Below are 21914 nucleotides of genomic sequence, written 5' to 3'. Positions count from 1 at the left end.
CTCTAGATCAGACTCTTCCACATGGGGAGAGGAAGGTTCTCTCCTTAGACCCTGGGAGCGCACATGACCAATGGAGAGGGGAGCCCTGAGCCAAAGGCAGTGGTCTAGCAGCACGGGGAAAGTCTCAGGCTGGGAGCGAGGGGGCTCAGAGACCCGCTCACCAGTGAATCAGTGAGGACCCAGAGAACTGGGAGGAAGCTTGGTCTGGCTCTCCAGACCGTTAGGCACAACTCGATGGCAGCACCACTCTGGCTGGGATACAAAACTGGTGACGTCGCAGACAATCTGCCCAGCACAGACCATGGGGGGCAGGTGGGGAACGGTAAGGGGCACAGCAGGGGCAGGAGAGGCTCATAACACGCCCACTACCATTTTGCACGTCTAGTGGCTCTCAGCAGCACGCGATGCTGCACCAGCGTTAATAGATTTGGCCTCACAACCATGCCCTGGGAAGGTGTGGGTCATTCTCCCGATTTCACAGGTACGGCTACCGAGGCACAGAGCCGTCACACAGGTGAGCCAGTGGACTAGAACCCAGGAATCCTGGCTTCTCACTGCTAGAGCCCACATAACGGTGACAGCACTCCCTAGCTACGCAGACCCTTGCCCCACGTTGGAGGAAAGTCGTTCAGAAACTAACCCCCTGCAGCAGGCGGAGAGCACCGAATGCCACTCAGAGACACACATATCCGGGCACGTCACAGCTTGCGGCTTGGTGTGAGGAGCTGCCAGCTGTCTGATCCCCCCCAAGCCTATACGCATGTGCCCGGAGCCTGCATTCCCCTCACCCACCCCTAGAGGGTGCAATGCGTCTACGGGGGGGTTGGCCTGCCGCTGCCCATGCTGCACCCCTGCAGGACCTTTCCCCACCACCCCATTGGAGAGGAGGGGGGAGGCACTGACCTGCACCCAGGGATAGGAAGCGCCCAGCTCCGCCGTGAGCTCCGCCCACTGGTCAATCACTGCCCGGATCTCGGCCAGCGACATGAGCGGCAGCGTCAGGTCAGACCAAGGATGGAAGCACAAGACCTTGCTGCGAGAGGGCAGGGAGAGACGGCTGTGAGTGCACGAGCCTGGGGGGGGGGGAGGAAGGTGTCTTCCTCACTACAGCCCAGTCACCACCACCACCACCCCCCCGCTTTCCCAGCCGCCCCCAGTAATCTAGCCCCACAACAAGCGGTCCCTGCAGCTGGCACTCAGCCCCCAGCCCCACCCCGGGCAGCTCAGCAGAGAGGCCCCAGACTGAGCAGGCCACAGAGACAGAGCTGCCCCACCACCGCCACCCGGGATGGCCCCATCACAGGTCTCCGTCTCCTCTCACAGCTCCCCCAGGTTCCTACACACCCAGAACAGCGGGTCTGACCCAAAGCGATGGAGACGCTGGGCTATTTGCCAGTGTTTCTATGGGACCTGCATCCTCAGCAAGCGTGAATGCGCTCAGCCTCGCAAGCCCATGTCCCCCCCTCCCGCACCCTGGGAGCAGCGGGTCGGGCAGAGCACTGCCCCTATTTAACAGGGCCCAGAGAGGGCAGGTGACTTGCCCAGGGTCACCAGCCGGATGGTGGCAGAGCCAGGGCTGAAACCTGGGAGCCAGCAAGGGGTTTTGGGGTGAAGGAAATAGCTTTCAAATGCCCCACAGCATTAACCCCTGCGGGGACGGCACCATCATGTGATTCTCCTGCCAGGACCCAGCTGGAGGGGACAGTGGACAGGACACGTGCCCGGGAGGGGAACCAAAGCCAAAAGCAAGAAAAGCGTCCATACAGAACACCCCGCTCCGCACATGTCCCGAGGCCGCGTACGGAGCGCCGTCCCTTCCAATCCGAAGCAGGGAACCAGGCAGGGTGGGGGCTGGGGCTGGTGCCAGCTAGAAAGCCTACCGAGCTGCAGGGCCCCAGAGCAGCCTAGGGATAACACTGTTCCCTCATTCTGCTCGAGTGCCGCATTTGGCGTTAGGCCCCTAAGGGATTAATGGCCTCAGCCGAGGCCTTTAGGCTTCATTTACCAAACTCCTTGGGCGGATGCTGCTCGGAACAAGGGGTGGCTGCAGGCGTCTGGGGAAGGAGAGAGAGGAATGAGCCAGAGATGGACGGTGAGTGGGAACAGCCCAGGTCAGGGATGAGCAGCACCAGTCCTAACCTAGAGCAGCGCAAGCATTGCCTGCCTGGCTCCGCCGACGCCCCTCAATCCCGACCCGCAGCTTCTCCTGCTACGCCAGCTTGGAACTCCCCCTGCACACACAGCTTCACCACTGCCCCTCGCTCCCAACCACAGCTCCAGCCCCAGGCCCCGACTAAGACAACACACACAACCACACCAGCAACAAGCACCCCAGGGGGCGTGCCCGGGTTCCTGGGCTGGCCGCAGGGGCCGGGCTCCCGGGGCAGGTGAGCCCTGCAGGGGGCGTGCCTGGGTTCCGGAGCTGGCCGCAGGGGCTGGGCTCTCGGGGCAGGTGAGCCCTGCAGGGGGCGTGCCCGGGTTCCTGAGCTGGCCGCAGGGGCTGGGCTCCCGGGGCAGGTGAGCCCTGCAGGGGGCGTGCCCGGGTTCCAGGGCTGGCCGCAGGGGCCGGGCTCTCGGGGCAGGTGAGCCCTGCAGGGGGCGTGCCCGGGTTCCGGAGCTGGTTGCAGGGGCCGGGCTCTCGGGGCAGGTGAGCCCTGCAGGGGGCGTGCCCGGGTTCCAGAGCTGGCCGCAGGGGCCAGGCTCTCGGGGCAGGTGAGCCCTGCAGGGGGCGTGCCCGGGTTCCGGAGCTGGTTGCAGGGGCCGGGCTCCCGGGGCAGGTGAGCCCTGCAGGGGGCATGCCCGGGTTCCAGGGCTGGCCGCAGGGGCCGGGCTCCCGGGGCAGGTGAGCCCTGCAGGGGGCGTGCCCGGGTTCCAGGGCTGGCCGCAGGGGCCGGGCTCCCGGGGCAGGTGAGCCCTGCAGGGGGCGTGCCCGGGTTCCTGGGCTGGCCGCAGGGGCCAGGCTCTCGGGGCAGGTGAGCCCTGCAGGGGGCGTGCCCGGGTTCCGGAGCTGGTTGCAGGGGCCGGGCTCTCGGGGCAGGTGAGCCCTGCAGGGGGCGTGCCCGGGTTCCAGGGCTGGCCGCAGGGGCCGGGCTCCCGGGGCAGGTGAGCCCTGCAGGGGGCGTGCCCGGGTTCCAGGGCTGGCCGCAGGGGCCGGGCTCCCGGGGCAGGTGAGCCCTGCAGGGGGCGTGCCCGGGTTCCAGGGCTGGCCGCAGGGGCCGGGCTCTCGGGGCAGGTGAGCCCTGCAGGGGGCGTGCCCGGGTTCCAGGGCTGGCCGCAGGGGCCGGGCTCCCGGGGCAGGTGAGCCCTGCAGGGGGCGTGCCCGGGTTCCGGAGCTGGTTGCAGGGGCTGGGCTCTCGGGGCAGGTGAGCCCTGCAGGGGGCGTGCCCGGGTTCCTGGGCTGGCCGCAGGGGCTGGGCTCTCGGGGCAGGTGAGCCCTGCAGGGGGCGTGCCCGGGTTCCAGAGCTGGCCGCAGGGGCCGGGCTCCCGGGGCAGGTGAGCCCTGCAGGGGGCGTGCCCGGGTTCCTGGGCTGGCCGCAGGGGCTGGGCTCTCGGGGCAGGTGAGCCCTGCAGGGGGCGTGCCCGGGTTCCAGAGCTGGCCGCAAGGGCCGGGCTCCCGGGGCAGGTGAGCCCTGCAGGGGGCGTGCCCAGGTTCCGGAGCTGGCCGCAGGGGCCGGGCTCTCGGGGCAGGTGAGCCCTGCAGGGGGCGTGCCCGGGTTCCAGGGCTGGCCGCAGGGGCCGGGCTCCCGGGGCAGGTGAGCCCTGCAGGGGGCGTGCCCGGGTTCCTGAGCTGGCCGCAGGGGCTGGGCTCCCGGGGCAGGTGAGCCCTGCAGGGGGCGTGCCCGGGTTCCTGAGCTGGCCGCAGGGGCTGGGCTCCCGGGGGAGGTGAGCCCTGCAGGGGGCGTGCCCGGGTTCCAGGGCTGGCCGCAGGGGCCGGGCTCTCGGGGCAGGTGAGCCCTGCAGGGGGCGTGCCCGGGTTCCGGAGCTGGTTGCAGGGGCTGGGCTCTCGGGGCAGGTGAGCCCTGCAGGGGGCGTGCCCGGGTTCCGGAGCTGGTTGCAGGGGCCGGGCTCTCGGGGCAGGTGAGCCCTGCAGGGGGCGTGCCCGGGTTCCAGAGCTGGCCGCAGGGGCCAGGCTCTCGGGGCAGGTGAGCCCTGCAGGGGGCGTGCCCGGGTTCCGGAGCTGGTTGCAGGGGCCGGGCTCCCGGGGCAGGTGAGCCCTGCAGGGGGCGTGCCCGGGTTCCAGGGCTGGCCGCAGGGGCCGGGCTCCCGGGGCAGGTGAGCCCTGCAGGGGGCGTGCCCGGGTTCCAGGGCTGGCCGCAGGGGCCGGGCTCCCGGGGCAGGTGAGCCCTGCAGGGGGCGTGCCCGGGTTCCTGGGCTGGCCGCAGGGGCCAGGCTCTCGGGGCAGGTGAGCCCTGCAGGGGGCGTGCCCGGGTTCCGGAGCTGGTTGCAGGGGCCGGGCTCTCGGGGCAGGTGAGCCCTGCAGGGGGCGTGCCCGGGTTCCAGGGCTGGCCGCAGGGGCCGGGCTCCCGGGGCAGGTGAGCCCTGCAGGGGGCGTGCCCGGGTTCCAGGGCTGGCCGCAGGGGCCGGGCTCCCGGGGCAGGTGAGCCCTGCAGGGGGCGTGCCCGGGTTCCAGGGCTGGCCGCAGGGGCCGGGCTCTCGGGGCAGGTGAGCCCTGCAGGGGGCGTGCCCGGGTTCCTGGGCTGGCCGCAGGGGCCGGGCTCCCGGGGCAGGTGAGCCCTGCAGGGGGCGTGCCCGGGTTCCTGGGCTGGCCGCAGGGGCCGGGCTCCCGGGGCAGGTGAGCCCTGCAGGGGGCGTGCCCGGGTTCCAGGGCTGGCCGCAGGGGCCGGGCTCCCGGGGCAGGTGAGCCCTGCAGGGGGCGTGCCCGGGTTCCAGGGCTGGCCGCAGGGGCCGGGCTCCCGGGGCAGGTGAGCCCTGCAGGGGGCGTGCCCGGGTTCCTGGGCTGGCCGCAGGGGCCGGGCTCTCGGGGCAGGTGAGCCCTGCAGGGGGCGTGCCCGGGTTCCAGGGCTGGCCGCAGGGGCCGGGCTCTCGGGGCAGGTGAGCCCTGCAGGGGGCGTGCCCGGGTTCCAGGGCTGGCCGCAGGGGCCGGGCTCCCGGGGCAGGTGAGCCCTGCAGGGGGCGTGCCCGGGTTCCAGGGCTGGCCGCAGGGGCCGGGCTCCCGGGGCAGGTGAGCCCTGCAGGGGGCGTGCCCGGGTTCCTGGGCTGGCCGCAGGGGCCAGGCTCTCGGGGCAGGTGAGCCCTGCAGGGGGCGTGCCCGGGTTCCGGAGCTGGTTGCAGGGGCTGGGCTCTCGGGGCAGGTGAGCCCTGCAGGGGGCGTGCCCGAGTTCCAGGGCTGGCCGCAGGGGCCGGGCTCCCGGGGCAGGTGAGCCCTGCAGGGGGCGTGCCCGGGTTCCAGGGCTGGTTGCAGGGGCTGGGCTCTCGGGGCAGGTGAGCCCTGCAGGGGGCGTGCCCGGGTTCCAGGGCTGGCCGCAGGGGCCGGGCTCTCGGGGCAGGTGAGCCCTGCAGGGGGCGTGCCCGGGTTCCAGAGCTGGCCGCAGGGGCCGGGCTCCCAGGGCAGGTGAGCCCTGCAGGGGGCGTGCCCGGGTTCCAGGGCTGGCCGCAGGGGCCGGGCTCTCGGGGCAGGTGAGCCCTGCAGGGGGCGTGCCCGGGTTCCAGAGCTGGCCGCAGGGGCCGGGCTCCCGGGGCAGGTGAGCCCTGCAGGGGGCGTGCCCGGGTTCCGGAGCTGGTTGCAGGGGCTGGGCTCTCGGGGCAGGTGAGCCCTGCAGGGGGAGTGCCCGGGTTCCGGAGCTGGCCGCAGGGGCTGGGCTCTCGGGGCAGGTGAGCCCTGCAGGGGGCGTGCCCGGGTTCCAGGGCTGGCCGCAGGGGCCGGGCTCCCGGGGCAGGTGAGCCCTGCAGGGGGCGTGCCCGGGTTCCAGGGCTGGCCGCAGGGGCTGGACTCTCGGGGCAGGTGAGCCCTGCAGGGGGCGTGCCCGGGTTCCAGAGCTGGCCGCAGGGGCCGGGCTCCCGGGGCAGGTGAGCCCTGCAGGGGGCGTGCCCGGGTTCCAGGGCTGGCCACAGGGGCCGGGCTCCCAGGGCAGGTGAGCCCTGCAGGGGGCGTGCCCGGGTTCCAGGGCTGGCCACAGGGGCCGGGCTCCCGGGGCAGGTGAGCCCTGCAGGGGGCGTGCCCGGGTTCCAGGGCTGGCCGCAGGGGCTGGACTCTCGGGGCAGGTGAGCCCTGCAGGGGGCGTGCCCGGGTTCCGGAGCTGGTTGCAGGGGCCGGGCTCTCGGGGCAGGTGAGCCCTGCAGGGGGCGTGCCCGGGTTCCAGGGCTGGCCGCAGGGGCCGGGCTCCCGGGGCAGGTGAGCCCTGCAGGGGGCGTGCCCGGGTTCCGGAGCTGGCCGCAGGGGCCGGGCTCCCGGGGCAGGTGAGCCCTGCAGGGGGCGTGCCCGGGTTCCGGAGCTGGTTGCAGGGGCCGGGCTCCCGGGGCAGGTGAGCCCTGCAGGGGGCGTGCCCGGGTTCCAGAGCTGGCCGCAGGGGCCGGGCTCCCGGGGCAGGTGAGCCCTGCAGGGGGCATGCCCGGGTTCCAGGGCTGGCCGCAGGGGCTGGGCTCTCGGGGCAGGTGAGCCCTGCAGGGGGCGTGCCCGGGTTCCGGAGCTGGTTGCAGGGGCTGGGCTCTCGGGGCAGGTGAGCCCTGCAGGGGGCGTGCCCGGGTTCCAGGGCTGGCCGCAGGGGCTGGGCTCTCGGGGCAGGTGAGCCCTGCAGGGGGCGTGCCCGGGTTCCAGGGCTGGCCGCAGGGGCCGGGCTCCCGGGGCAGGTGAGCCCTGCAGGGGGCGTGCCCGGGTTCCAGGGCTGGCCGCAGGGGCCGGGCTCCCGGGGCAGGTGAGCCCTGCAGGGGGCGTGCCCGGGTTCCTGGGCTGGCCGCAGGGGCCGGGCTCCCGGGGCAGGTGAGCCCTGCAGGGGGCGTGCCCGGGTTCCTGGGCTGGCCGCAGGCGCCGGGCTCCCGGGGCAGGTGAGCCCTGCAGGGGGCGTGCCCGGGTTCCAGGGCTGGCCGCAGGGGCCGGGCTCCCGGGGCAGGTGAGCCCTGCAGGGGGCGTGCCCGGGTTCCTGGGCTGGCCGCAGGGGCTGGGCTCTCGGGGCAGGTGAGCCCTGCAGGGGGCGTGCCCGGGTTCCAGGGCTGGTTGCAGGGGCCGGGCTCTCGGGGCAGGTGAGCCCTGCAGGGGGCGTGCCCGGGTTCCGGAGCTGGTTGCAGGGGCTGGGCTCTCGGGGCAGGTGAGCCCTGCAGGGGGCGTGCCCGGGTTCCAGGGCTGGTTGCAGGGGCCGGGCTCTCGGGGCAGGTGAGCCCTGCAGGGGGCGTGCCCGGGTTCCTGGGCTGGCCGCAGGGGCTGGGCTCTCGGGGCAGGTGAGCCCTGCAGGGGGCGTGCCCGGGTTCCAGGGCTGGTTGCAGGGGCCGGGCTCTCGGGGCAGGTGAGCCCTGCAGGGGGCGTGCCCGGGTTCCGGAGCTGGTTGCAGGGGCTGGGCTCTCGGGGCAGGTGAGCCCTGCAGGGGGCGTGCCCGGGTTCCAGAGCTGGTTGCAGGGGCTGGGCTCTCGGGGCAGGTGAGCCCTGCAGGGGGCGTGCCCGGGTTCCGGAGCTGGTTGCAGGGGCTGGGCTCTCGGGGCAGGTGAGCCCTGCAGGGGGCGTGCCCGGGTTCCGGAGCTGGCCGCAGGGGCCGGGCTCCCGGGGCAGGTGAGCCCTGCAGGGGGCGTGCCCGGGTTCCGGAGCTGGTTGCAGGGGCTGGGCTCTCGGGGCAGGTGAGCCCTGCAGGGGGCGTGCCCGGGTTCCGGAGCTGGTTGCAGGGGCTGGGCTCTCGGGGCAGGTGAGCCCTGCAGGGGGCGTGCCCGGGTTCCAGAGCTGGCCGCAGGGGCCAGGCTCCCGGGGCAGGTGAGCCCTGCAGGGGGCGTGCCCGGGTTCCTGGGCTGGCCGCAGGGGCCGGGCTCTCGGGGCAGGTGAGCCCTGCAGGGGGCGTGCCCGGGTTCCGGAGCTGGTTGCAGGGGCTGGGCTCTCGGGGCAGGTGAGCCCTGCAGGGGGCGTGCCCGGGTTCCGGAGCTGGTTGCAGGGGCTGGGCTCTCGGGGCAGGTGAGCCCTGCAGGGGGCGTGCCCGGGTTCCGGAGCTGGTTGCAGGGGCTGGGCTCTCGGGGCAGGTGAGCCCTGCAGGGGGCGTGCCCGGGTTCCGGAGCTGGTTGCAGGGGCTGGGCTCTCGGGGCAGGTGAGCCCTGCAGGGGGCATGCCCGGGTTCCGGAGCTGGTTGCAGGGGCTGGGCTCTCGGGGCAGGTGAGCACTGGTACCACCCTCTGCAGATTCTGGAGCTGGCTGCAGGGGCTGGGCTCTCGGGGCAGGTGAGCACCTCAGAGGCCCTTACCGGGTTCCGGGGCATCTGGCTGCAGTGCTGGGAAGTCATTGTCGAAGACAAACGTGCTCGTGTACTGCGGATTCACCTTTACCAAAAGAATGAGAGGCGGGTTATGAGGGCAGGGCCCCAGGGCTCATGAGAGAAGGCAGCCAGAGCCCCCAAGTCCACACCACACCAGAGCTGCGAGTATCCTAACCCACAACCCTGGCATACCCACAGCTCACAGGCATGGAGCCCCTTCCTGCCATGGCCACTGTCCATCAGAGCCATGTGTGGGGGAGGGGGAAGAAAAGGGTGCCCAGAATGCACTGCAGTGAGGCACACCCCTCCAAAGGGGATTGTTTCCGCTGCCTCAGGGGCCACCTCCTTTGCTCCCCGTACACGTTTGGGGGCAGGGAGAGAGATCCCATGGAAGTCGGTTGCGGGGGGTCCTGCACCCTTCCCTCTGCACATGGGACCTGTTCCCCCCCATCCATGAATCCAGGAGCAAAGGAGCTGAGCTCAGCACTGGGCCTGGTGCTTGGGCTTTCCTGCGCCACTCAGTGCAGCCCAGAGGACTCAAGAGAACAGCACGGAGGCTCCCAGGCCAGCAAGGGGCACCCTAGAGAAAGAAGTGCCCGCTACACCCTCCCATGCAGGGCCCACCCGCCCATGCAGAGCCTGGGCTAGGGCCACCCCTCCCCCCGCAAACACACACACTCCGGGCCATCTATGGGCCTGCACTACCCAAGCCCTGCTGGCCTTGACAAGGGGCTCCCAGCAGGGGCCTGAGGGCAGCGCTTTCTGCAGGAATTCCTGGCTCCCAGGAGATGGTGGCGTGGGGAGGAGGAGAAGAGATGAGCAGCCACAAACCACCGGGAAATGCAGAGAACTAGAGGGGATGGATAAACTGGGTGCCTCCAGCCCATTTCCAGGGCTACAGCTGAGCAACGGGGCTTCCCTTCGGAAGGAAAAGCTCCATGTCCCAGAGCCATCCCCCTGAGCCACCTGGCCCGGGCCTGGGGGACATGGCAATCTTCACAGGTGGGAATTTACACACATCAAGGAGCACACCGAGATTCCAACATGCTTGACGGGGATCCGCCAGCAGCCTAACGAGCTCTCTTCTGGGGGTCAGACATGCCAACGGTGACGCTAATGCCCATGGACGCTCACGGCTCTCCCGCTGAGAAGATGCCAGGTGTGGAGTCTAGTAGGTTGGGGCTGAGAGCCAGAACTCCTGGGTTCTATTCCCAGCCCTGGGAGCAGAATAGGGTCTAGCGGGCTACAGCAGTGCAGGGGCTGGGAGCCAGGACTCCTGGGTTCTATTCTCAGCTCTGCCAGATTCTCTGCGTGATCCAGGACGAGTCACTCCCACTCTCTGCCCCCAGCTGTTAACCCGGCTAGCGATACCCTTCTCCCGCACACAGGCACAGCTCCATTCATTGGTGTTCACTTCCTGGGAGGTCCCCAAGGGCCAAGCTCCACTCCCCCACCCCCCGGCCCAGTACCTCCCCGTTGGCTCGCGCTGCTCCAGGGCACAGCGGGTTGGACAGGTCACAGCGAGGGACGTCCTCTCGTGGGGGTATCTCCACCTGCCCCTGCCAGGGACGCCTCATCCGGTGGGCGGACACCAGCACCCAGTCATCCCGCAGGGGGTTGTAGCGGACGTGCTGGTGCTCTGGGGGGAGGAAGGGGTCAGAGGCATGAATGCGGCAGAACCTGCTGGGCTGGGAAATGCTCTGCTAATGGGCCATTGCCTCCACCCAGGAACACCTGCAGCAAAAGTAACTGACCCGTATACGTCTGTGCTGAACATCCCCGCGGCCCAGACACCGACCCAGCCCACACGGGCAGATGGGGAGGGTGTCGAGGGTAACACCTGACAGAGGAGCTGAGCCTCACTCCTGTTACTCCCACAGCCCCCTCTGCTCCACACAAAGGACCTCATGTTTTAAGGGGGGAATAAAATCCTTCCCCATTGCTGTTCAGTGAGAAAAGCGTCGGGGAGCAATGTTGGAAAAACAGACCGGGAAGAGGGGGGCCTGGGCACTGCGGGACGATGATGGGGGGGGGTGGGCTGGGGGTCCCAGGAGCTAGGGGGAAACGCTGGGGAGATGGGATGGGGAACTCATCACTGGGGGGGGCATGGTGGTGCTGGGGGAGCGATGGGGAATGGAGGGGGCAGGTACTTAGGGGGAATGATGGGGGAATGGGGCGTGCCAAGCACTAGGGAAGCTTGGGGGCCAGGTGCTGAGGGCGTTAGGGCACGAGGGGGGGACAATGGGGGACCGGGCACCAGGCGGAGGGGAGCCACGGGGGGCAGAGGTGGGGGACCGGGCACCAGGCGGAGGGGAGCCACGGGGGGGGCGACAATGGGGGCCCGGGCACCAGGCGGAGGGGAGCCACGGGGGGGGGGGGACAATGGGGGCCCGGGCACCAGGCGGAGGGGAGCCACGGGGGGGGGGGGGACAATGGGGGCCCGGGCACCAGGCGGAGGGGAGCCACGGGGGGGGGCGGGGGGGGGGACACAATGGGGGCCCGGGCACCAGGCGGAGGGGAGCCACGGGGGGGGGGGGACAATGGGGGCCCGGGCACCAGGCGGAGGGGAGCCACGGGGGGGGGGGACAATGGGGGCCCGGGCACCAGGCGGAGGGGAGCCACGGGGGGGGGGGGACAATGGGGGCCCGGGCACCAGGCGGAGGGGAGCCACGGGGGGGGGACGGACAATGGGGGCCCGGGCACCAGGCGGAGGGGAGCCACGGGGGGGGGGGGACAATGGGGGCCCGGGCACCAGGCGGAGGGGAGCCACGGGGGGGGACCGGGCACCTGGGGAGGGGAGCCACGGGGGGGGGACCGGGCACCAGGGGGAGGGGAGGCCACGGGGGGGGGCGGAGGTGGGGGACCGGGCACTGGGGGGAGGGGAGCCACGGGGGGGGACCGGGCACCAGGGGGAGGGGAGGCCACGGGGGGGGACAATGGGGGACCGGGCACCAGGCGGAGGGGAGCCACGGGGGGGGACCGGGCACCAGGGGGAGGGGAGGCCACGGGGGGGACGGAGATAGGGGACCGGGCACTGGGGGGAAGGGGGCCACGGGGGGGGACCGGGCACCAGGGGGAGGGGAGGCCACGGGGGGGGGACGGAGATAGGGGACCGGGCACTGGGGGGGGCCACGGAGGGCGGGGGCGGAGGTGGGGGGACCAGGCACCAGGGGAGGGACTCGGGTGGGGCGGGGCGAGCCGAGCCCCCTCCTACCGCGGGGCTGGAAGGACCCGACCGCCGGCCGCGTCTCGCCGGGCCCCGAACTCGCGGGCTCCGAGCGCGCCTCCATCCGGCCCCGCACCGGCCGCGGCTTCCGCCTCACGTGACCCCCCGCCGTTGCAGGGGCGGCCGCAGCGAGGGGACCACGTGCTGTACGTCACTGCGTACGCGCCGCCACGTTCCCTCCCCCCGCGCGCTGAGCCGGGAGCGGCCGCTTTGAGCCCCCAGGGCAGGGGCGAGACCCTCCGCCCGGGCCTGCGGCGCGCGAGCCCCGCCCCCGGCCTGTCACCGCCCCGCCCCCGGCCTGTCACTCCGAGCCAGTGCCCGCTCGGCCCCTCCCCCTGGTCTGTCACTCCGAGCCAGTGCCCGCTCGGCCCCGCCCCCGGCCTGTCACCGCCCCGCCCCCGGCCTGTCACTCCGAGCCAGTGCCCGCTCGGCCCCTCCCCCTGGTCTGTCACTCCGAGCCAGTGCCCGCTCGGCCCCGCCCCCGGCCTGTCACTCCGAGCCAGTGCCCGCTCGGCCCCGCCCCCGGCCTGTCACTCCGAGCCAGTGCCCGCTCGGCCCCGCCCCCGGCCTGTCACTCCGAGCCAGTGCCTGCTCGGCCCCGCCCCCGGCCTGTCACTCCGAGCCAGTGCCTGCTCGGCCCCGCCCCCGGCCTGTCACTCCGAGCCAGTGCCCGCTCGGCCCCGCCCCCGGCCTGTCACTCCGAGCCAGTGCCCGCTCGGCCCCGCCCCCGGCCTGTCACTCCGAGCCAGTGCCTGCTCGGCCCCGCCCCCGGCCTGTCACTCCGAGCCAGTGCCTGCTCGGCCCCGCCCCCGGCCTGTCACTCCGAGCCAGTGCCCGCTCGGCCCCGCCCCCGGCCTGTCACTCCGAGCCAGTGCCTGCTCGGCCCCGCCCCCGGCCTGTCACTCCGAGCCAGTGCCCGCTCGGCCCCGCCCCCGGCCTGTCACTCCGAGCCAGTGCCCGCTCGGCCCCGCCCCCGGCCTGTCACTCCGAGCCAGTGCCCGCTCGGCCCCGCCCCCTGGTCTGTCACTCCGAGCCAGTGCCCGCTCGCCCCCTCCCCCCGGCCTGTCACTCCGAGCCAGTGCCCGCTCGGCCCCGCCCCCGGCCTGTCACTCCGAGCCAGTGCCCGCTCGGCCCCGCCCCCTGGTCTGTCACTCCGAGCCAGTGCCCGCTCGGCCCCGCCGCATGGCGTCAGCCTGCGAGCTGTGATTGGCCGGTGCCCTGGGCCCCCAGCGGTGCCATTGGCTGGCGCGGAGCGGGCGGTCCCGCCCCCCGGCGAGGCTCGGCGCGCGCCGCGGCGGTTGGCGGCGAGGGGCGCGCGGGATGCGGGCGCTGGGGTCGCGGGCGCTGCGGGCCGGGCTGGCGCTGCTGGGCCTGGCGCTGCTGGCCCAGGGGCTGCGGAGCTGGGTCGCCTCCCGCCCCTTCGAGTTCCGGCCCGAGGAGATCGCGGCGCTCGGGCGGCACCACGCGGGTGGGTCCGGGCGCGGGGCAGAGACACCCATGGGCCGGGGGGTAACGCGAGGGGGGCCCGTTGGGTGGGGCCCCGAGGCGATGTGTGGCTCTGAGGGGGTGGGACCCATGGGACGGGGGGCTGGGGGGTAACGCGAGGGGGGCCCGTTGGGTGGGGCCCCGAGGCGATGTGTGGCTCTGAGGGGGTGGGACCCATGGGACGGGGGGCTGGGGGGTAACGCGAGGGGGGCCCGTTGGGTGGGGCCCCGGGGCGATGTGTGGCTCTGAGGGGGTGGGACCCATGGGCCGGGGGGCTGGGGGGTAACGCGAGGGGGGCCCGTTGGGTGGGGCCTCGGGGCGATGTGTGGCTCTGAGGGGGTGGGACCCATGGGATGGGGGGCTGGGGGGTAACGTGAGGGGGGCCCGTTGGGTGGGGCCTCGGGGCGATGTGTGGCTCTGAGGGGGTGGGACCCATGGGATGGGGGGCTGGGGGGTAACGCGAGGGGGGCCCGTTGGGTGGGGCCCCGGGGCGATGTGTGGCTCTGGGGGGGTGGGACCCATGGGATGGGGAGCTGGGGGGTAACGCGAGGGGGGCCCGTTGGGTGGGGCCCCGGGGCGATGTGTGGCTCTGGGGGGGTGGGACCCATGGGACGGGGGGCTGGGGGGTAACGCGAGGGGGGCCCGTTGGGTGGGGCCCCGGGGCGATGTGTGGCTCTGGGGGGGTGGGACCCATGGGATGGGGGGCTGGGGGGTAACGCGAGGGGGGCCCGTTGTGTGGGGCCCCGGGGCGATGTGTGGCTCTGAGGGGGTGGGACCCATGGGATGGGGGGCTGGGGGGTAACGCGAGGGGGGCCTGTTGGGTGGGGCCCCGGGGCGATGTGTGGCTCTGAGGGGGTGGGACCGATGGGATGGGGGGCTGGGGGGTAACGCGAGGGGGGCCCGTTGGGTGGGGCCCCGGGGCGATGTGTGGCTCTGAGGGGGTGGGATCCATGGGATGGGGGGCTGGGGGGTAACGCGAGGGGGGCCCGTTGGGTGGGGCCCGGGGCAATGTGTGGCTCTGAGGGGGTGGGACCCATGGGATGGGGGGATGGGGGGTAACACGAGGGGGGCCCGTTGGGTGGGGCCCCGGGGCGATGTGTGGCTCTGAGGGGGTGGGACCCATGGGATGGGGGGCTGGGGGGTAACGCGAGGGGGGCCCGTTGGGTGGGGCCCCGGGGCGATGTGTGGCTCTGGGGGGGTGGGACCCATGGGATGGGGGGCTGGGGGGTAACGCGAGGGGGGCCCGTTGGGTGGGGCCCCGGGGTGATGTGTGGCTCTGAGGGGGTGGGACCCATGGGACGGGGGGCTGGGGGGTAACGCGAGGGGGGCCCGTTGGGTGGGGCCCCGGGGCGATGTGTGGCTCTGAGGGGGTGGGACCCATGGGACGGGGGGCTGGGGGATAACGCGAGGGGGGCCCGTTGGGTGGGGCCCCGGGGTGATGTGTGGCTCTGAGGGGGTGGGACCCATGGGATGGGGGGCTGGGGGGTAACGCGAGGGGGGCCCGTTGGGTGGGGCCCCGGGGCGATGTGTGGTTCTGAGGGGGTGGGACCCATGGGATGGGGGGCTGGGGGTAACGCGAGGGGGGCCCGTTGGGTGGGGCCCCGGGGTGATGTGTGGCTCCGAGGGGGTGGGACCCATGGGATGGGGGGCTGGGGGGTAACGCGAGGGGGGCCTGTTGGGTGGGGCCCCGGGGCGATGTGTGGCTCTGAGGGGGTGGGACCCATGGGATGGGGGGCTGGGGGGTAACGCGAGGGGGGCCCGTTGGGTGGGGCCCCGGGGCGATGTGTGGCTCTGAGGGGGTGGGACCCATGGGATGGGGGGCTGGGGGGTAACGCGAGGGGGGCCCGTTTGGTGGGGCCCCGGGGCGATGTGTGGCTCTGGGGGGGTGGGACCCATGGGATGGGGGGATGGGGGGTAACGCGAGGGGGGCCCGTTGGTTGGGGCCCCGGGGCGATGTGTGGTTCTGTGGGGATGAGACCCATGGGATGGGGGGCTGGGGGGTAACGCGAGGGGGGCCCGTTGAGTGGGGCCCCGGGGCGATGTGTGGCTCTGAGGGGGTGGGACCCATGGGATGGGGGGCTGGGGGGTAACGCGAGGGGGGCCCATTGAGTGGGGCCCCGGGGTGATGTGTGGTTCTGTGGGGATGAGACCCATGGGACGGTGGGGTAACACGGGGGGGATGTAAGGAGGACCCATGGGACGGAGGGATAGGGGGTAACGTGTGGGGGGACCTATGGGGTGGGGGGCTCTGGCGGGGAGAGCCAAGTGTGAATTGTTGGCCAAGCCTGGGGCAGGCCTCTGGGTCCCCGGCAGCCCCTGGGGCGCAGCTGCACCGATTCATGCCAGGTGCCCACTTGCCTGGTGGGTGTGACATTGGGACCCAGCCTATCAGCTGGTGGGGCCGGGTCGGGGGCTGCCTGCCCAGGGGAAGGGGCAGAGAATAGACTCGAGGTGGGGCGGATGTTCGATCCCATCCCTAATGTCTTATTCCCCGAGTGAAGCAAGGGTCCCCATTTATGTTCTCTGTGTATATAAATTTCCCCCCTGTATTTTCCACTGAATGCATCCGATGAAGTGAGCTGTAGCTCACAATAGCTTATGCTGAAATAAATTTGTTAGTCTCTAAGGTGCCACAAGTCCTCCTTTTCTTTATTCTAAATTTGGTGTCTCATATTGGTGGGAGCCAGGGAAGTGGCGGGGCCATGGGCATCCTGGGGGTGCTGACTTTGCCCAGGTTTCTTGGTGCTGCAGGGTTGGACCATGAGCAGGCCTTCTCCAAGATCATTGTGGAGCTGCGGAAGAAGCACCCAGGCCACATCCTGCCAGACGAGGACCTGCAGTGGGTGTTTGTCAACGCAGGCGGGTGGATGGGCTCCATGTGCCTGCTCCATGCCTCGCTCACTGAGTATGTGCTGCTCTTTGGGACGGCCATCGACACCGGGGGGCACTCAGGTAAGCAGGGCTCAGCTACATTCAAGCAGAGAGGCTTGGGTTGAGGGGCTGCTATTGGGTAGCCAGTGTTTGGAGCTCACTTTGATCTCCAACTGGGGTTCTTGCACCCCAGCATCGAGTGTTGCAGGCATGACCCTAGATCTGCAGTCTCTGGGGTCGTACTCGCTGAGGATGGAGGCAGAACCTTTCCCCCAAGGCTCAGCCTGAAGAGGGCACATAGAGGGAGCCTGTCTTGTGTCTGATTTCTCTCCTCCCCATGGGGAGTTGACTCCAGCACGTTAGCTGCTGAGCAGTGAAGCCAAGACTAATGAGAAAAGCCCAGGCTCCAGAGACCACTGGCCAAGGATGTCTGACTGCCTGTCCCTTTGATGGTCCATGCTCGGGGTGTGCTGATCAGCAGAACCCTCCAGCCTCCAAGAGCCAAAATGAGGGGGAACGCAGCTGGATCCCCAAGAATGGAGGAGGCAGAAGCAACTCGAGACCCTTTCCCTTTATCCTGCAGCCAGCATCTCAAGGTTGCCTCAGAGCCCCTGCTCCCTTTGATTGCCTGTGGCAAACGATCATGGAGAGGAAGGTGGCAGCATGCGGTTGGGTGGGCTCCTGTCCTTGGCAGAGCCCCTGGGGATGCAACAAGCAGCCAGATCCAAGCTGTGGGTGGAAGGGATTTATTCCATGAGGTTTTGGAGACCTGGATATTAAGGCCCCACCTTCCCCCATAGCCGTGTTGAGATTTCACACTGTGTGCCTCTCTCGCAGGTCGGTACTGGGCTGACATCTCCGACACCATCATCTCGGGGACCTTCAGGCAGTGGAAGGAGGGGACGACCAGAAGTGAAATCTATTACCCAGGTGCTGTTACCCAGGGTTCTTTCAACCCAAAGCTCTTCGTAACCTTACTCTGTGCGAGGTGGTGTCAAAAAATAAATCAGTGGCGACACGGCCGTCCAACCGATAGGTGGCTGGCACAAACAGGACAATACAAGAGTGTTCACACTTAAAGCTATACTTTACTTAGTCTTAAACACTTACAAACATCCGCAACAGGTTGGTAAAACGCCCCAAAAAATCCCAGATGCATATTTACCCAGGGTCTTGAGGCAGTCTTGAGTGGATAACTACAACTGTCCAGTGGCCAGCCGGATGTCTGTAGGGAAGCTTGAGAGGTGTCCAGGCATTGAAGTGTCCATCAAGCTCAGATTTCTTCCTCTTTTTATATCCAACTTCTTAGTATTAAGTAGCTTGTTCATTAACAAAACTGCTGAGCAGAAACCCAGATAAGGGTGGAGATTTCCAGACTGTCAGGTGGACAATTTTCCATCAGTCAAGCAGGAAAACTTTCCATCAGTTAACTGGCTGTATAGCAATAGTTAACTATTGCCAGACTTTCCATCTTGCCAAACGGCATGCTTCAGAAAAGCAACTCCAATCAGGAGGGCAGAGGGTCATGTTTACTCCTTGCGGTCACTCACTCCACCTTCCCCTCCTGGTCTGTTAGTTGTGCCAGGGTTTCAGAAAGGCCTCCTCTTAGCTGCTTTCAGCAATAAGCATAGCAATTGGTATGCCAGCCGCTGGCAGTGATTTAAACATGTTACTGGGCTCTGGGCTATCAAAACTCTGCTCCCACAGTGCATTTGGCACTGTCAGCACCAGCCCCACCCTTTCGTGCTCGAAGATCTCCCCTGCGTGGCTGCCTCTGCAGGGCTGGTTGCCTTGGGCTTTTCATGTACGGATTTGAAAGGATAAGGCTAGAGCTTCGTTAGCCCCACAGGATAGAGGGAAGCTTGCAGGGGACAGCAGATTAGCCTGCAGAACACCACACCACTAGATCTCATGGAGGCCAAGAGTTGAGCAGGATTCAAGGAAAGCATACACACTGACGGGTAATGAATACATCTCCCTCAGGTGGGATTAAAAAACATGGGTGGGATTAGAAAACATAAAGCCTCCTGGTTCAGAGCAGCAGCCAGCCACTGAGTATCAGGAGGAAATCGCCCCTGTGGGAAGGCTGTTCCATGATTCTACACCAGGGTACACGCTTGCAATCTTCCTTGGAAGCAGCTGGTACTGGGCTCTGTCAGGGACAGGCTTCTGGATTAGCTCCGCCCCCACCCCCCTCTGGCAGCTGTCCAGCATGGTGCTGAGCATTCCCCTTGTCCCGGGCTTGGAGTGGAGGTTCATCAGGCCCACAAAGAGCCCTGTGTGCTGTCTCTGGAGACATACCAGAGCAGCACGTTGGAACCAGTATTTTTCAGAATAACGGCCAGTGCTATGTCTGTCTGTCTGCCTGCAGGGGACACCATAGTGCACCAGTCTGGAGAGGCCACGGCTGTCCAGTGGAGCGCTGGCACCTGGATGGTGGAGTATGGCCGTGGCTTCATCCCCTCCACGCTCATGTTCGCCTTGGCCGACACCATCTTCAGCACTCAGGACTTCGGCACCCTCTTCTGCACCCTCCGGGTTTATGCCAAAGCCTTACTTCTGGAAGCCAGTGCCTATTTCAGCCACCTGACCCAGTGAGACCACCCTCCCCAAACACCAGCACGGCGTCACAGGAAGGGGCATCCTTTTCCCATCCCCCACCATCATGCAGATCTTACCAGAAAGGCAACGAGCAAGAGCACCTCTGCCCCTTCCCCCGTGCACACGCAGGTGTGCCAGGTAGGCTGACCATTAGCTGTGTCGTCCGCCTGCCGCAGTGAGCACTCAGCCGGGTGAGAAACAGGCAATAACAGATAAACCTAGATCGCTATTTTTTTAATATCCAAATGTTCCTCTATATTTCTGTAACTAGACTGCAGCGACTGAGCTGCTGCCCACATCTGTGTGTGTCCATCCCCTCTGTCTGCAGCGGTGTCTCGTGTGCTTTGAAAACCGGGGGGCCTACGAAAATCCAATCATGGGGGGGGGGGGGTGTGACAGGGATCATCCTGTGCATACACACTCTGGACATGAGAGAAACCATGCCCAGCGTGTGTCTACATAGACTAGGGCCAACTGCTGAGCTCACTCGTCCCCAGCTGAACCCGGAGTAACTGCAGTGGAGTAAATGGGGTTCAGCTAGTGTGAATCTGGTGTCTAGCCTTGGAGGTAATATACAGTAGGGTGGGTCTGACTTCCAGGCGCTGTCTGGGTAAAGTACAGATTGTATATTAGCCACTTCCCATCTCTGTTTCTCAGTGGACAGCGTCTGGTGTAAAGTACCTGTAGATGTGCTCTGTGTGGTACTTCATGCACTCAGTATAGATTGCGTAGGATACCCGTGTGTATCCTGTAATCTGCCTAGTCTTCTATTTACTGTTTCTACTATAGAATCTGTCTGATTTAGAGTTCGCTCTAATACCCAGTGTCACTAGATGGCATGTTCCGTTAGATACTAGCATCGAGTACCATCCGCAGTAACATGCTGCGCTACGTGTTGAAAGGCCTGTGGTTTGTGCACCTCATGCAGTCTGCGTCTGTGTCACCCTGCCCTTGTGTCCTGTTTTGTGTATGTACAATCTGCCTCTTTTGCAAGGCTCTGATGCGGGGAGATTAGGGAGGAAGGCCAGAGACTGGAGCAGGGGCCCTTTCCATGGTGCACATTCTGCAGAGGCCCTGTTATTGTTTGTTCCTATGATGGGGAGAGCCACCATCCATCGCCTTAACAGACAGCCTTATTGTGGTGGCTTCCTGGGCTATGCACGTGTCTGTACCTCCTGGTGATGGTGCCTCGGCTGCGGGGCAGTCTGTGCCCCTAAAGGGATCTGTGTGGGCTGAGCCCCAGGGCTGGGGCGCACATGGCGGAGCTCGAGTGGAGCCAGCCTGCCCTGTGGACTGTCTCTTGTAACCAACCTTTGATGGTTATGGGGATTTGCCCCCATAGCTGTTCCCCAGTCTGAGATACCTCATTCCTCTGTCCCATGTGGCCCTGGCTCTCTCCCAAGCTGATGTACTGATATTTGAGAAATGGACGTTACTGAAGACTTTGGGGCAGGAAAGCAGTTGTTCCAAACCTGAGGGCTACTTTCCCTGTAGGGCTTCACAGATTTTACTGCTGGGGGGAATTCTGCGCCACTGCATGCATGGAGAAACATGTCCCACCGCAGACTTTTTGCTCTCCCCCAGAAAAATGGTTTCTGTGGGGAAGCAAAAAGAAGTGGCACCAGCGCTCGCTCACCCCTCCCCTGCAGTGCAGGTGGCCCAGAGGAAGAGGTAGGTCACTGTGGGGGGGCAAGGGAAGGAGGGAGGATCTGGTGATGCCTTAGCCACCCAGGGACATGTGGGGGAGGGGAAGGAGGAGGAAGTACGGAGACAGAGTTCCTTCTCTGCCTTCCCTGGATGGAGCAGCTGGGGCTGGGTCAGATCAAGGCCAGATCAAGGGGTTACTGTACAGTGAGCTGCTCCCCCTGTCCACCCAACCTCCATCTGGATCTCCCCCGTCAAACCTCACCCCCCACACATACATGGAGTCCCCCCTGCATCTGGAGCCAACATACCCAGAGGCCCCTCCCCTCACCCAAACCCCCATGCTCCTGAGCCTCACCTCTGGCATCAGGTGCACCCCCACCCCACCAAACCCCACTCCCCCAGCATGCCAATGCCCCACTGAGTCCAACCCCAGACACTGGCCACCAGCTGAGCCCTAACCACCTTCACCTAAACTCTCCTGCAGAGTCCCATTGACCTGGCACCCAAATGAGCTCCTGTGCATCCAGATCCCCTCCCCCCAACCAAGCTGCCCACACCAAGATTGCACCATACCTAACCTTAGCACACAATAGCAGATTTAAAGGTGGCCGTCCTGCAGCAAAAAACCTTCAGGACCAGACGTCAAAGAGAAACTGCTGAGCTTCAGTTCATTTGCAAATTTGACACCGTCAGTTCAGGATTAAACACAGACTGTGAATGGCTCGCCAACTACAAAAGCAGTTTCTCCTCCCTTGGGGTTCACACCTCAACTGCTAGAAGAGGGCGTCATCCTCCCTAATTGAACTAACCTCGTTATCCCTAGCCTGATTCTGGCTTGCGTATTTATACCTGTCTCTGGAAATTTCCACTACATGCATCCGACGAAGTGGGTTTTCACCCATGAAAGCTCATGCTCCAATACATCTGTTAGTCTGTAAGGTGCCACAGGACTCTTTGCTGCTTTCACCGATCCAGACTAACACGGCTACCCCTTTGATACTTGATACCTAATCTTGGTCCTCATGAGGGAATTCTGCACCAAAAATTAAAAATTCTGTGCCTACAAATTCTGCAAAAGTTGCACATTTTATTTGTGAAAAGAACGCAATATAATCACACCATTCTCAATTATTTGCTGACAAGTATTTTGAAATAAATTACCAAAATAATTGAAAATGGTGTGATTATGTTGTTTTCTTTTGAAAAATAAAATATGCAGCATTTTAAAATATTGTGTGCAGAATTTTTAATATTTTTGGCACAGAATTCCCTCTAGTATTTTACAAACCTTTGGTCTCTTACTACAAAGGGGTGGCCCCTGGAAACTACAGGTCCTAGCATTCAATGCAAGCAGTCTAAGATGCGGTGTTATATGCTGGGCCTGCAGGTTGCCTGCGGATGGGCTAACTGCCTGGTTACATCTGAAATGGCTTTCCCCCGTGAAACTGTCCAGGGGCCAAATGCTGGTTACTTGCTTTTGGCAACCACGTTTACAGCCTCTTTAGCCCTTCTTCAGTAATGTCCGTTTCCAAATGAGCATCGCCATGAGAGTCAGCCGGCTCCAGAGCATGCGTCTTGTTCCTGGTCCTTGGACTGTCGTCCTGCCTTGGTACATGTACGGCCTGGAATCAGTCACTCTTATTTTTATCAGTGTCAAGAATAAACATGCTCATCTGGCTTAA

General features: G+C 66.9%; 2 protein-coding genes across 4 annotated transcripts in view; one reads left to right on the top strand and one right to left on the bottom strand.

Annotated features, from left to right (window-relative positions):
* The window catches only part of GALT (galactose-1-phosphate uridylyltransferase), a 27994-nt gene extending 9668 nt beyond the window's left edge, over positions 1–18326 (bottom strand). The window contains exons 1-5 of one of the 3 annotated variants that reach the window (XM_084628810.1): positions 17150–18326; positions 9872–10041; positions 8391–8466; positions 2006–2054; positions 904–1033 (exon numbers count right to left, since the gene is read on the bottom strand). In XM_084628810.1, the coding sequence (XP_084484936.1) occupies positions 904–1033; positions 2006–2054; positions 8391–8466; positions 9872–9979 (363 nt within the window). In that variant the 5' untranslated portion in view covers positions 9980–10041; positions 17150–18326. Of the gene's footprint in view, positions 1–903; positions 1034–2005; positions 2055–8390; positions 8467–9871; positions 10042–11616; positions 11872–17149 lie in introns of those variants that run through there. The other 2 variants (XM_084628811.1, XM_084628809.1) reach the window with 2 other exon arrangements.
* LOC311520905 (sigma non-opioid intracellular receptor 1-like) lies at positions 12912–21914 on the top strand. The gene is made up of 4 exons (XM_084628812.1): positions 12912–13096; positions 15865–16065; positions 16822–16914; positions 18356–21914. The coding sequence occupies exons 1-4, from the start codon at positions 12949–12951 to the stop codon at positions 18580–18582; spliced, it is 669 nt and encodes a 222-aa protein (XP_084484938.1). The 5' UTR covers positions 12912–12948; the 3' UTR covers positions 18583–21914.

Source organism: Lepidochelys olivacea (assembly GCF_965140295.1).
Source record: "Lepidochelys olivacea isolate rLepOli2 genome assembly, chromosome: 5".
Lineage (NCBI taxonomy): Eukaryota > Metazoa > Chordata > Testudines > Cheloniidae > Lepidochelys > Lepidochelys olivacea.
This window is presented reverse-complemented; position numbering and strand designations above follow the sequence as displayed.

Coding starts and splice junctions, on each gene's coding strand:
- LOC311520905 (XM_084628812.1), top strand. CDS start 12,949: ATGCGGGCGCTGGGGTCGCGGGCGCTGCGGGCCGGGCTGGCGCTGCTG. Junction 13,097..15,864: donor GCTCGGGCGGCACCACGCGG/GTGGGTCCGGGC, acceptor TTGGTGCTGCAG/GGTTGGACCATGAGCAGGCC. Junction 16,915..18,355: donor AAGTGAAATCTATTACCCAG/GTGCTGTTACCC, acceptor GTCTGCCTGCAG/GGGACACCATAGTGCACCAG.